Raw genomic sequence first — 13,206 nt, 5'->3', positions numbered from 1 at the left:
ACGGAAAAACATATAACGTGTCAGGCAGACCGATAAAAACAAATAACTCACAAACCCACACAGATGCACAGGGATGCCAGTCACTGTTCTGCAGAATGGGAGAGAATACGAAACCGATACAATGCTCGCTGCTGTCACTTCCAATTTTGGCTCAGGATGGCAGCTGTCAGGCTGATGCAATAGTCGGCGTTCAGGAGACACACTGTCAAAGATCGTTTGATTGTTGATGGAAATAATACAGACTCCACAATATTGAAATCCACAGTTACAGCCATTTAATAAAAAAAAAAAAGGAAACCACCCAAGGATTCGTGAATGCTGTGCCTGCAATGCACAGTAATTCAATCAATATGTGACTGTATAAACGCACACTGAAAGCTGGAAACCACACAACTGAAGAATCAACAATGTCATCAAAACTGTGTCCGGATGTTTCCTCAAGCCGAGCAGTATTTGCCTCGGATCTCACTTTTTTTTTTTTTTTTTCTAAAGTGCTGACAGGTTCTGCCTTTTGCAGCTATTTTTTTTTTTGTCATTTTAGATTTTAATAATTTGACTTGACCATCTGCCCCCTGCTGCTAAGCAATCTAAATGAATTGAATGAATGAATAATATGAACTTGATCATTTCTTGACCGTCTCCTGAATCTCAGATAAGGCCGACTAAAGCAAACACTAAGCCAGCCAAATAATGAGAGCAGATAAATGCGTGTCTTGCTGGTTTTACTCAGGTTCCAAGGGCAGCTGTGGCCCAGGAGGCACAGGAAGAAGAGTGTGTTTTCCACTGAACATTGGGTTAGTGGTTCAATCCCTAGCTCCTCCTTACACGTGTAGAAGTGTCCTTGGGCAAGACACTAAATCCCAAATTGCTTTGTACCGTTGATTCTCGCATTAAAGCTGGTATTCAAATAACAGCAAAGTATTAGTTTCTCTTTTCCTTTTTTTTTTTTTAACAAATAGTGTTTTCATTCTCTAATTAGTTCCAGTTGTTTCTCCTTTGCCAGACATTACATCCCATTTTGAATTCTCTTCTGGGTGTGGTGATCTTTGACAAATCCCTTCACTAAACTGCACCTTACTTCACTCAAAGAATAAATGTAGACGGCAGCCCCAGCCACTGATTGCATAATTAGCTCCTGCCTTCGTAAATCAGATGCTAATTTCATGCAGATTGCACGAGCAAACGGAAAGGTCTGCGTTTTCATGGGCATGAATCTGGCCTCAGGTGTACACAATGATGGATTACATTACATCTCAAGCTGTGTTCATTTTGGCACCGGATTTTGATTTTGTTTGTCTTTTGACGGCAATCTACGTTAGGTTTAGTCAAATTTTAGTTGACAAAAACAATTTTAAAACGTTTTAGAGTCTTTTCTTGCTCATGCATTGTTACGTCATTATTGTCTATCGCGAGGTTGGCTAAAAGGGCACCATTTACTTGGACACACACACACACACACACACTGTCTATGTCACTCTGCAGTATACCTGCAGACTGACTCTCCTCAGTAAATCAATTTGGCATTTCAATTCTAACAGTTTAAAATTAACAATGATCTTGAGCAGTGTCATGTCTCTGCATTTAAACGTCCTACTATAGTGAAATAAATGTGGCTGCCTTAACAGGTGGGAAATCGCTGTTCAAATCGCATCTTCATATGCTCTCCCAACTTTAATTTGCATTGAGAAGATCTGTAAAGACTAGTCTGAGATGTCTTTCAGTCCCTGAATCTCTGTGATTCCAACCATCCCTTACTTTACACTTAATTGTCCAGTGTTGGTAAGAGGAGTGCAGTCCCCACATCTCTGTCTTACTCCCTCCCTCTCCTTTACAAACTCATCCTCGACCCCCACCTCCTCGCTCCAGTATTCTCTCCGCACAATTGCCTCAGTTGATGGGATTGGACCTCAGGCGCCACCTGGTCCTATTCTTCAGACACCCTCCATCCCTCCATCGTTCACCGCGGCCATTCACACCATCCCCCCCACTCCAAACCTCATCACTCACTCCATGGAGACTCCACCATCAGCCGCCAACACGGATATTCAGACACACACACACACACACACACACACACACACACACACACACACACACACACACTGAAAAAAACACAGAAGGTGGCAGTGACTAACTTGTCACTGCAGTAGCCAGAAGGGAGCCTATGGCACGTCCACAGTAATGCGGTTACATTTGAAAATGACATGTACCTGGCCAAAGTTTTCCAAACATTTTCAGATCCTTCTCACATAAAACTAAGAAATTTGATCTTGCTTTAACATTAAAATGGATTATTGCAGCTTTAACTACTGTACTTTAGTGCATGTTTTTGAAAACACCAGCTTAGTTACCTGATTAGTGAGAGTTCATATATACTTGTGAGCATAAAAAAAGTCAATGGAAGTGCAAAATGTTTTGGCCTCCAAAGTGTTGCTAAAGGAAACGTCACCAAAAGACATAAGGCCCATTATCTAAAAAGGCATTTTCAATATGTTATAAATATCTTGTGCACATTGACAGACAGATAACAAGGTACTGCTCAAGGAAAGAGCAGGAACTCATCAAATTATTTAGGATTCATCCTCTGAGGACCATGATTATCCATAGCAAATTGTCCAGGCGCACAAATTGAGTGGCTAAAATCAACAGACATCACCTTATTCTCCCCAGAATCTCTCCGAGAAGTTCACTGGGTTTAGCCTGCGCACGTCACCAGCCAATAGGACGACTGAAACACAAAGTCAACCCGTTGACCTGCTCTTTGTGCAGGCCTATTAATAAAATGACCAGTTTACTGAGGATAATCACACAGTTGTTGACTGTGTCTGTGTGTGTGGAAGCTGACCACCGTGCTTCTCCTCCGTGTACATTACTGGCCTGTCTACCATAGTGAGTCATCTCTCTGTCGCAGTCAAGATGCAGCAGTCTTCTAAGTCTGTCTCATTTCTCTCTGCAGCAGTTTCTATCTCATAAACAAACATTTTTGAAGTCGAGAAGGGTTTATTTAAGTAGGCCTATTTTGTAAATATTCAGACTGATCTCAATTCGTATGCCATTTTGGCATGTTATCAAGACGCATAATCACTTTTTAGCGTTTTTATGAATGCCGTTTGGCCTCCATTGAGTTAAATTACCTTGCAAATGCGTTTACGCCATAGCAAATAGTATGAAAGGCCGAAAATCCATGTAGGTTGGTTGGGGTGGTGGATGGGTCAAACAACACAGGACTTACACCCAGGAGACCAGGGATCGTGTCCCGCGTGTCACGTTTCCTAAACCCAACCGTCGCTTTCTTCTTTTCCTAAACCCAACCATCCGAAAAGCAATTGTGTCTGCGTCTTGATAACGCGCCAAAATGGCAAATGATTTGACGTGTCATATATACGCCACTTATTGAGATCAGTCTGCAACCCGTCCGCTGTATACGCCGTAGACATACACGCGGATAGCTCAAAATGTGTACACACACACAACACGCCACTTGGCTTTAGAAAGTGGCGTGTATGTTTACGCGAAGTCATGATGTCACGTTGAAATATTACAATAAGATGAGCATGTGCTAAAAGTAATGGTGGTTTCTTTCAGCAAGAGGTCTTTCAAGGATCTTTGACATGACATCACAATTCTTAGATACTAATTTAAAACACCTTTCAGTGGGAAATATTGCAGACATCTTTTGACTGCGAAACTGGGAAAGCATGGTGTGCTTTGCAGGAGGTGAAAGGGGGGGCATTTTGTCGGTGTGCTGTGTTATCAGGTGCAGTAATAGGGTTTATCAATGCTGGAATCACAAGCCACAGGGACAGCTCTTCACCGCTAGTCTTAACACACAGTGTCACCTCGTTTCTCTGGAGAGCCGTTGGAAGTACCTCTGTTTCTCTTTCCCTCCATCTGCCACTCTCATTCTCCTGTTCCGGCTCACGCTGCCTCTCTGTCTCCCAATCTCTCTCTGCTTCTTTTTTTTTTTTTTTTTTTTTTCTTTCCCTGTCTCTTTTCTTTCTCCTTTTCCCTCGCTGTCTCTGCTTCCATCTCTCCCTTCCTTTTGTCTTAGACTCTTTTGCTTCCTCCTTGTCACTTATCTTTATGTTTGTCTTCCTCTTTTGTCTCCCTCTCTTTGTCACTCGTCCCTCTTCAGTCTGTGCGCGCAAACGTGAAAGACAGTCTCAGACAGGTTGTCCGCCACGGCTTCACAAGGTTATGAGAAACACGTGATGAGAAAAGAAGTGTCAACAGTGACAATTCACTTCAACCTTCTATAAATGTCATTTGACATCTTAAAAATTGTCATGAAGAGGGCACATTCAGTGCATTTTGTATGTAGTTTTTGACTGGAAAACAAGTCCCAGAGGAGCCTTACATACACAACTTTCTCCCCGCTAACATTAGCACTCTTGGACCCTGCATTCAGTTTAATTGTTGCTGCAGTACATTGGTTGTAATTGGCCAGATAAATATTACCATGCAATATATTCTACCACTTCTCCCTCCAATATAAGCCTGTCTGACAGTGCCGCCTGCCTTTGAAGAGAGACATCACCCATGATGCTCCAAATTTATTTGACATGTGATGGCTCACCATTTAGCTTCAAGCCGCAAAGTTGCATGGTTAGTGTTCTCCTCGTGTCGGTGCAGCAGTGGAGCACATTGTTCATGTTTGGCTGCGTCAGGCTAACTGTGCTGCTTTAACGGTTATTAGCAAATTATGCTAATTTCTCACTTTGGGGATGGAAGAAAAGAAAAAAAAGATAGGACAGAGAGCGAGGGAGAAAGGGTGAGGAAAGGCATGGGTTTTCAAAATGTGTTCAATGCAACCTTGAATGACTTCGGTTGAGGGTGTCACACAGACAACAATAGCTAAAAGGAGAACTTGGCTTTCTATGTTTAGGTCTGGAACTTGAGGCTTGTTTATTTGCAAATGGAGTGCAAACATGTAGTTATGTGTTGGGATGTTAGCACAGATTAAATTCACTTTACCCAGGGAAAAAGTCTCCTTGGGACTAGCACTAGTGTTAGTCGCCCAGCTTGCGTCAAGTGCACAGTGAGCTTATGGGCTTGGCAGGCTTATAATTGTAGCTAAAGCCGGTGTTTTGCCATAGTAATCACAATGCATCCCTTATCGAATGCTACATGCATTAAACTCCTCTGATTTCCCTTCACATGCTTTTGCCTCCCACAGTGATTAAGACCAGATATGATATCATGTTGTGATCTTTGAGGGGGTGGGCTGAAGGTTGTGGACCGGAGCTCTGTTAGGTGACGCTCCCTGCTCAAAGGCCCTTGGGGTCGGACTGAAGAGCGAGATCGGTCAGCACGGGTGTGTATGGCGATGGGGAGCGGAAGAGAATGGGAGATGGTAATGAAGGAGATAATTGCTTCCAGTGGATTTTGAAATCGAACCCCAGCCCCCAGTGCATGGGCCAGGCAGCACGCAAATGGAATATTGATGACTATGGCGAAAATAAGGGAAAAATGACCCTGCTATATGATCGATTTGAAAGCCACAGATCTGTGCAGAACATGTCTCAACAGGCAATACATTTGCCCTGGTTTTTATGGATCCGTATACACTTACCACGGGTTTAATATTGCTGAGGTGCACAAATATTACATTATATCAATTTGCTCTCTCTATTATTCATAGCAACTTTTATTTATTTATTTATTTATTGTCTTTTCTGATCCACTTTGTAATTACATCATAATTAAGATATGGAGAGCCAATCTTACCATACAACTTACCCAGACTGGTAGCCTTTTACCATACAACTTACCCAGAATGGTAGCCTTTTACTTTAGTATTTGTATTTAGTGGAAAAATATAATATATGGTAAATGATTAGACATACAATTGGACATTGCAAGTTAAGCAGTAAACAGGGAACCTGGATGTTACTTTTTTCGTAGTAAAAATGCAGTATTATAAAGATTTATTTATCTTCAAGAAGACCAAATCTTTTTTCTTTTTTTTTTTTTTTTTAGCTACTAAAAGGTGCAATGATTTGAGGGCCTATTATTAAAAAAAGAACCAACTTTGACACTTCTTGTTAAATGTAGAGTTTGCGGTTAACGCTGATACTGCGCAAAGACATAATCGTATCAGAACAACACTGCGAGAATGTCGACATGCTAACATGCTCACAATCACAATGATAATATACTCATATTTTAGCAGGTATCAGCTAAGGTATTTATTTAGCTAGGCATTTACCACTTCGCACTAAAAACAAAGTAACACTGAGGCTGATGGCAATTTCTGAATTAGTTTTGCAGGTATTTGGCCAAAGTATTTGGCAAATTGAAATTGAACCTTCGTTGGATCCTTTCTCTAACGTTAGGTTGGAGACTTTGTTAACCTGTTGGGCCATAGACTAAATAAAATGACCGCTTATGTTTACCCAACAGCGACATCTCACCGCCTGTTGAAGTGCTAGTTTTGGGTAGATTTGGTTTATCCAAGATGCGAGAAAAGCAACACCGTAGATAAAATAAGCACAGCTGACACGTCCGATAGGTCGGACTACCGTCTTCAACTATATATCTTGAAATGTTACAGTTACGGCTGAAAATGACAACAGAAAAATTTGCCAATTTCATATCTCCGCAATTCAAATCAACTGCCATTTGTCTACCTGGAAATGCTTGATGTGTTAGAGTGCCAAAACCTGTATTACACTGGTCAATAGGTCAGTGGTCTTCAACTCTAGCTACATCATTTCCCACATCCACATCTGGTAAGTGGTCACTAATGGTTACGTTTGGTCTTTTGGTACCATTTAATAATAATGTGACCAGGAATCCCTTTGGATGCCGTAAGCCTGTGTTGTAATTTGAGCAGCAATCCTCAGGTAGACAACCTAATTAGAGTATGCTGGGTAAGGGGAGGGGAGGGGGGGGGGGGGGAGAGTTGCCATGACAATAACCTTTCTACCTTTGGTCAGGTGGGAGCAGACAAGATCAGATGTCTGGAGCGGATCTGAAGGATTACCATGCTGCACGCCTACATAGAGAGTTTGGCTGTAGAGACACAAGCCATTTCTTTTGTGGCGTTTTTAGCAATTTAATTCCCAAGTGTGTTTCCCAATCCTACGTTTGCCAGTTTGTTTAATAAGCAAGCTTAAATGTCTTCAAAGATGGCATTTGTCTCATTGCTCAGGAAAAGTAAGACAAATGGATTTTATGAACCATAATCAGTGTTGCAAAGACAGTCAGTCTTCAACCCATATTTGCCAGCCATCAGGCACAGGCAAGGCCCCTCCAGGCAAGATACTAGTGTCAAGTGTAGCATCTAAGAATTTCTACAGAACATGGTTACAGTGCCAACTGTTTCAAGGACTCTCTTTGGCTTGGGGGCCCCAGAGTGTTTTGGTTTTGGCCCATACTCGTACTCTCCAGATGTGCAATAAAGCCAATTGGAGCAAGGAGCTACAGAGACCCATTTTATTATAGACTTTGGTGACATATAATGGATGCTGTGTGTGTGTGTGTGTGTGTGTGTGTATATATATATATATATATATATATATATATATATATATATATATATATATAAAAAAAAATAAAGTCCAAAGGGTTGATGGGACTGACTTGCCACTTAGTGTTTTTCTTTAGCATTCACAGCACTATCATTTTGATTGATGTCATAGACAATTGTGCAGGAGCAATATTATATGGATGTTCAATCTACAAGCTGCTCATGCATTGAAAGCCTGTGCAATTTCTTAGATTAGATGCATGAAATCAGTGGAGATGGAATTCTTTTTTTTTTTTTTTCATTCTCCAACGTTCTGCTGCCTCTCTGTGTTGCGCTGTCTCAGTGGTAATAATGGGTTTCTATTTATTCCCCTGGCACATGGATGAGGGCTTTCACAGGGCTTTTGTTGCCTCTATTTCCTCTTGTCTCTGTGTTGCGCAAAGACATGAGTTTGACGCCAAGGGGAGAATTTCTCCATGACCGGAATCAGCTCCCCATCATCCCACAGCCCCACTCCACTTCCCTTTTGTTTCTCTCTCAATATTCTTATTTTTTCCCCTCCTTCTGTATCTTGTCTGCCAGCTCCACAACACTGCTCCCTCATGTTTACACGTAGCCTGATCCAAAACAACAAACTGAAGATTTACAGCCTGCAGCCCGTGTATGCTTTCTCTTTCTCTTTTGCTAACTCATATTTTTCTTCCGCTTTTTTTTTTTTTTTTTCTCCTTTCTTTTCACTCGTGGCACTCATGACTTCTCTGTGAGTACACAAAAGAAAATGCGGGATGCGGAGAAAATGAAATGTCAAGTTGAAAATTGTATTGTTGGCAGTAACAGTAAAGGCATAGTTACTGTTACTAAGTGCCACAGCGGCATGTCGGTTTGGTTTTATGTTGAGGAGGGCTTTTCCTGAGGGTTGTAACAGAAAGGTGCTGCCTTGGACACTGTGTTCTAGCATGAGGAATCTTCTAGCCCTAAAAAATTGACCGGGAGTCTGACCCCGTCTCTAATAGATTCACCCAGACCCATGCTGACCAGAGTGTGTCAAACCACCTTTTTTAAGAGGCAGCAGGGGAGTCAATTATTTTATCACAGATCATAAGGACACAGGACTCCTCTGATCCACTCTTTCTTTCTCGTAGAGTCATCTCTTTCCCTCAGCCCAGCAATTTTATTTTGGCTCTCTGTCCCTTCTATCCATCCCTGAGCCCCTCCCCCCCTCTCACTTTCTGTCTGGAGCTGTCTCACCTTACTCTCCGTGTCGGTCTAAAAAATGTGCTCAGGAAGTCACTGTGCAACAGCAGAGCGATATAAAACTGTAAAATCAGGCTAAGTTTGATTTATGCACACCATTAGCAGGGAATAGTGTTCCATCATAAGTAGTCTGTCTGTCTAGAGGCTGTATGTGAAACCTAAACCCACGGTCGTACAGATAGGATTTTATGATCTGAACTGAATGATGGGATTATCATAGCTGTAATTATTGTGAGCAGTGCATTGTGTGTGTGATAGTGTGTGTGTTTGATGTAACCTTGTCTGCAGCATACAGGGGTTCTCATATTTACTGAGGCTCATGATTGATGCGGGGACCAACACGGATGCTCGGCTCGTTTCACGTTTTAAACACTGCAACAAATGCAATAATGAATGTGATAATGACTGTTTGGCTGTAGTCGTCATGGCGCACTTAACTCATGAGGAAAAAACTTCTTTCGTCTTCTTTTTAACGACGCATTGGTGAATCATAGCAAGCTCACGTAGTGGATGTCGGTGCCGAAAATGGATCGCTTACCTTTCTCTTGACTGTCGTGGAAAAAGTATATATCGCTCCTAAAAAGTAACCTTTGATTTCTTCCCTTGTCCTTTTCAGCGCGGGAGGAGAACGTGGCCACCTTCCGCGGCTCGGAGTACTTCTGCTACGACCTGTCGCAGAACCCCATCCAGAGCAGCAGCGACGAGATCACGCTGTCCTTCAAGACCTGGCAACGCAACGGCCTCCTCCTCCACACGGGGAAATCGGCAGACTACGTCAACCTGGCGCTAAAAGATGGCGCCGTCTCCCTCGTCATCAATCTGGGCTCCGGGGCCTTCGAGGCCATCGTCGAGCCAGTCAATGGAAAATTCAATGACAACACCTGGCACGACATCAAAGTGACACGCAACCTGAGACAGGTAATCGGGGGGGTAGCAGTGATGGACGGAGTTTGGAGACAGGTGGACTTTTTTTCTTTTTCTTTCCCGCTTTAGATGACATTGCTTTTAGGAGCTTTGAGAAAGAGCTGGCGTTAAGACTGTCACCTTGTTCTGATTGGTTGCCATTTCATCTTCACAGTTTAGATACATTATTGAGATAGATCTCATTAAACTTTTGGTTGTCTTTACAGTTACATAAATTCTATTTAATTTCATTTCATTGTTCAACTTCTTTTCCACGTAATGAAAAGTTTAAAAAACAAAACACAGGACAGAGCAGTTCTTTTGCATGTGATTGATAGCTTAGTCAAGGTACCATTATGCTAAGTGTTTTCTTCTCTCCTGTTCATCGGCTTATTTAACTGGAGTTTCTTGTGTCCTCAAATTAAAGTTATCTGATCATATATTTTTCTTCACTCTCCCCTAAGCTGACACTTCCATCAGGCGCTGTCGCTATCTCCTTGCTTTCAGAGAAATGCTCGTGGAAAATATAAATTTTCACTTTAAAGCCAGGCAGAGTGTTTGCCTTTGAGCTATATTGATGCAGTATTTATAGCTCAGATGATCATGATGCTTTTTATAGATAGAAATGCATTTTCATCAAAGATCTGTTGCACATAGGCGGAATTTGTTACGTGACAGATATTGTTTACCATTTTTTTAATGGGATTTAAAATTAGCTTGTATTGCAGCGGGTTGGAACTAGCATGAATCAGTGCTGTCCACAGGAGGCTGTAGAAAGAGAGTAACAGAACACTGGCTATGTTTACATATTCAGATTTTTGCCCTTTATCCGGAAAAGACAATATTCCGACTAAGCTGTTTACGTGGCTAATGAAAGTGAATATGCCACTAATATTCCCGTTTACATGTAGCCGTGCAAAATATGATTTTCTTTTTTTTTTCAAAGTTTACCAGCGGTGGCGGACTTGTTGGACCGTGCCAACGCAGCGTCCCTCTTTCACTGCGCTTAAAAACCCTGATTGAGACGCATATTCTGAATGCCCTGTATACATATCCTTAGAATGCCTCTAAAACCTGAATAATACCAGAATAACCCACGTCTTAATCGGAAAATGCTATGTTTGGAAAAAGGCCTTATTCGGAATATCCAACCGGAATATGCTGTTTACATGACCTGTATCAATTTCGAGGTAAGACAGCATTTAGTTTTGCTCTCAGAGCCGCACAACAAGTAAGTGCCAATTTCCAGACCCTCCCTGACAGTAAGCTTTTGCTCCACAGGTTAGTAAAGGTGTAGCTGAAAATCCCGACAGGATAACACACAGTTTAGTAGGTTAGAAGCTAAGAGCCAAGGGCTGCTTGCCTGCTTTCTTCTTTCTTTCTACAGATCTGTCTTTCTATCACTATCATTTTCTTTCCTCTTTGAAAGGAACTCTTTGATAGGCTAAGGGTGAAAAAACACTACAAGTTAGTTGGGGTTTAAGCCATCCTACACAAATCTTTATCTGAAAGTCCCAGCTCTCTCTGTGTTCTTCTTGCAGGACTCCAAAATTTGGCTAGGATGGCGCGCTTGCACTTTATTACTGCAGCAAATCTCTGACAAATCATGTAGTGTTTTCTCACCACAACACTAACTCATCCATGATAAAAGACTCTTTTTTTGTTTTGTTTTGTTTTGTTTTTACTACTAACAAGTATCTAACCAACTAATGTACTAACTAACTAACATCCTAATTCTTCATCATTGCTTTTGGTTTTTGTTTTCTGTCCATCCTTATTAACAACCTTTTTTGTTCACTATTCTTTTGATTTCCTTTCTTCCCCTTTTTCTGGAAAGCAATCAGGCATTGGACACGCTATGGTAAACAAACTACATTGTCTGGTAGATATCATTCTTATTGTCTTTTTTTTGGGTTTGCCGTGTGTCCCCTCCCCCTCTCTTCTTTTATTCGTTCTCTTTGAGTTCCATCCTAGACACTCTTATCAAAAAATGAGGAGATGGGTTTGTATTACCAGGCAATTCTTTCTTCGCTTCTTCTCAATTTCCTCCCTGACCTGCAAACAACCTCCTTCTTTACCCCACAATCCCCCATCCTGTTTTTTTTTTTCACTTTGGCTTTTACTTTTTTCTCTTTGTTTCTTCCACATTACTGCAGATTTCCAACAAGTACAAATTTAATTATTTGCCTTTGTCAAGGCAAGTTACTTTTTTTTTTTTATTCTTTTTTTCACGCAAAAAAAGTCCCCATTTTTTGTGAGGACTGTCGTCCAGAACTGACAGAAGCTTGCCACAATCCCAAAGATGGTGACCTCGACACCGAGCCCTAAAGGAGACCAAAAATGGCAACCCTTAACCTTCATTGCGGGAGCTCTGACAGTTGTTTCTAACTCACTATGGCGCATGGCATGCCCACACCTCATTGACCTCTCACCTCCCAAACTCATAACCTCAACCCTAACCTCACCCAAAATAACCACTAACACTCTAATTCGCTCACCTTCCACCTATCACTGTATCACTCACCCTGCCCCTCCCTGTGTGTGTGTGTGTGTTCTTGTAGCATGCTGGTCAAAGTGGTGTTTGTGTGTTTGTGGCTAACCTTGATCTCCCTTACCCCCGGGTCCATATGCATAACATTTCTAAGAATAAGCAGGCTGATCTAGGATTATCGGTCTGGTCCAGTGACTTTTAAAAATACAGCTTTGCAGTAGTACTAATACAACACTGTAAAAATACTACGTTACAAGTAAAAGTCCTGCATAGAAATGTTACTTAAGTAAAAGTTTGGAAGTATCATCAGGAAAATGTACTTAAAGTATTAAATGTAAAAGTACTCAATACAGAAAAATCGTCACATTTTAGGAACGGGAAACGATACAAACAGAATCGGCTAATAATTTCAGCTGGACTTGTAGGTCTATATGATATTGGCTAGTTTAATTTATAATAAAACATCTTATTTTATAAACTACATGTGTTTTGTGTGGAAACATCTTAATTTGTAAAGTAACTAGTAACTATGTTATGAGTAAAAAGTACAATATTTTCCTCTGAAAAGTAGAAAGTGCCAAGAAATGACTCAAGTAAAGTACAAGTACCTCAAATTTGTACTTAAGTGCAGTACTTGAGTGAATACTTAGATAGTACTTAGTTACATTCCCGCACTGCAGCCATGACACCTGAGCTAAACCTGATCGGAGATCAGCATCAGCTATTCTGAGAGTGTCTTTGAATATGGGCTCTGGTCTGGACTGTGCATGAGCCTCTGCACCTGTGTGGCCTGCTCCAGCTTTGTATGGCACCATTGATCCACTTACTCCCTTACATGTCTAATTAAATGTGGTTAAGTTGCCTTCTAACGGTGATGATCTTGGTTTGCACATTGATGTGGTGTGAACAGCCTCCCTTTGTTTTGCATGAGCGTGGATATATAGATGTATAGGTCTGCAAGAGAGGGGTGAATGTGAGACTGATGGCGTGAGAATGAATGTGAGTGTAGGCGTGCGTGTGTACGTCTCTGTGTGTGTGGGTGCGCGTGTACGTGTGCACAGTATATGTGTGTGTCTGCAGTTACTAG

General features: G+C 41.5%; 1 protein-coding gene across 2 annotated transcripts in view; it reads left to right on the top strand.

Moving 5' to 3' along the window:
- Positions 1-13,206, top strand: part of nrxn3b (neurexin 3b) — a 340,029-nt gene that overhangs the window by 64,586 nt on the left and 262,237 nt on the right. The window contains exons 5-6 of one of the 2 annotated variants that reach the window (XM_028604830.1): positions 9,342-9,643; positions 11,466-11,510. In XM_028604830.1, the coding sequence (XP_028460631.1) occupies positions 9,342-9,643; positions 11,466-11,510 (347 nt within the window). The remainder of the gene's footprint in view (positions 1-9,341; positions 9,644-11,465; positions 11,511-13,206) is intronic. The other variant, XM_028604831.1, reaches the window with a different exon arrangement.

Source organism: Perca flavescens, chromosome 18 (genome assembly GCF_004354835.1).
Source record: "Perca flavescens isolate YP-PL-M2 chromosome 18, PFLA_1.0, whole genome shotgun sequence".
In the NCBI taxonomy this organism is placed as follows: Eukaryota; Metazoa; Chordata; class Actinopteri; order Perciformes; family Percidae; genus Perca; species Perca flavescens.
The sequence above is the reverse complement of the archived record's forward strand: the minus strand, read 5'-3'. Positions and strand labels throughout refer to the sequence as shown.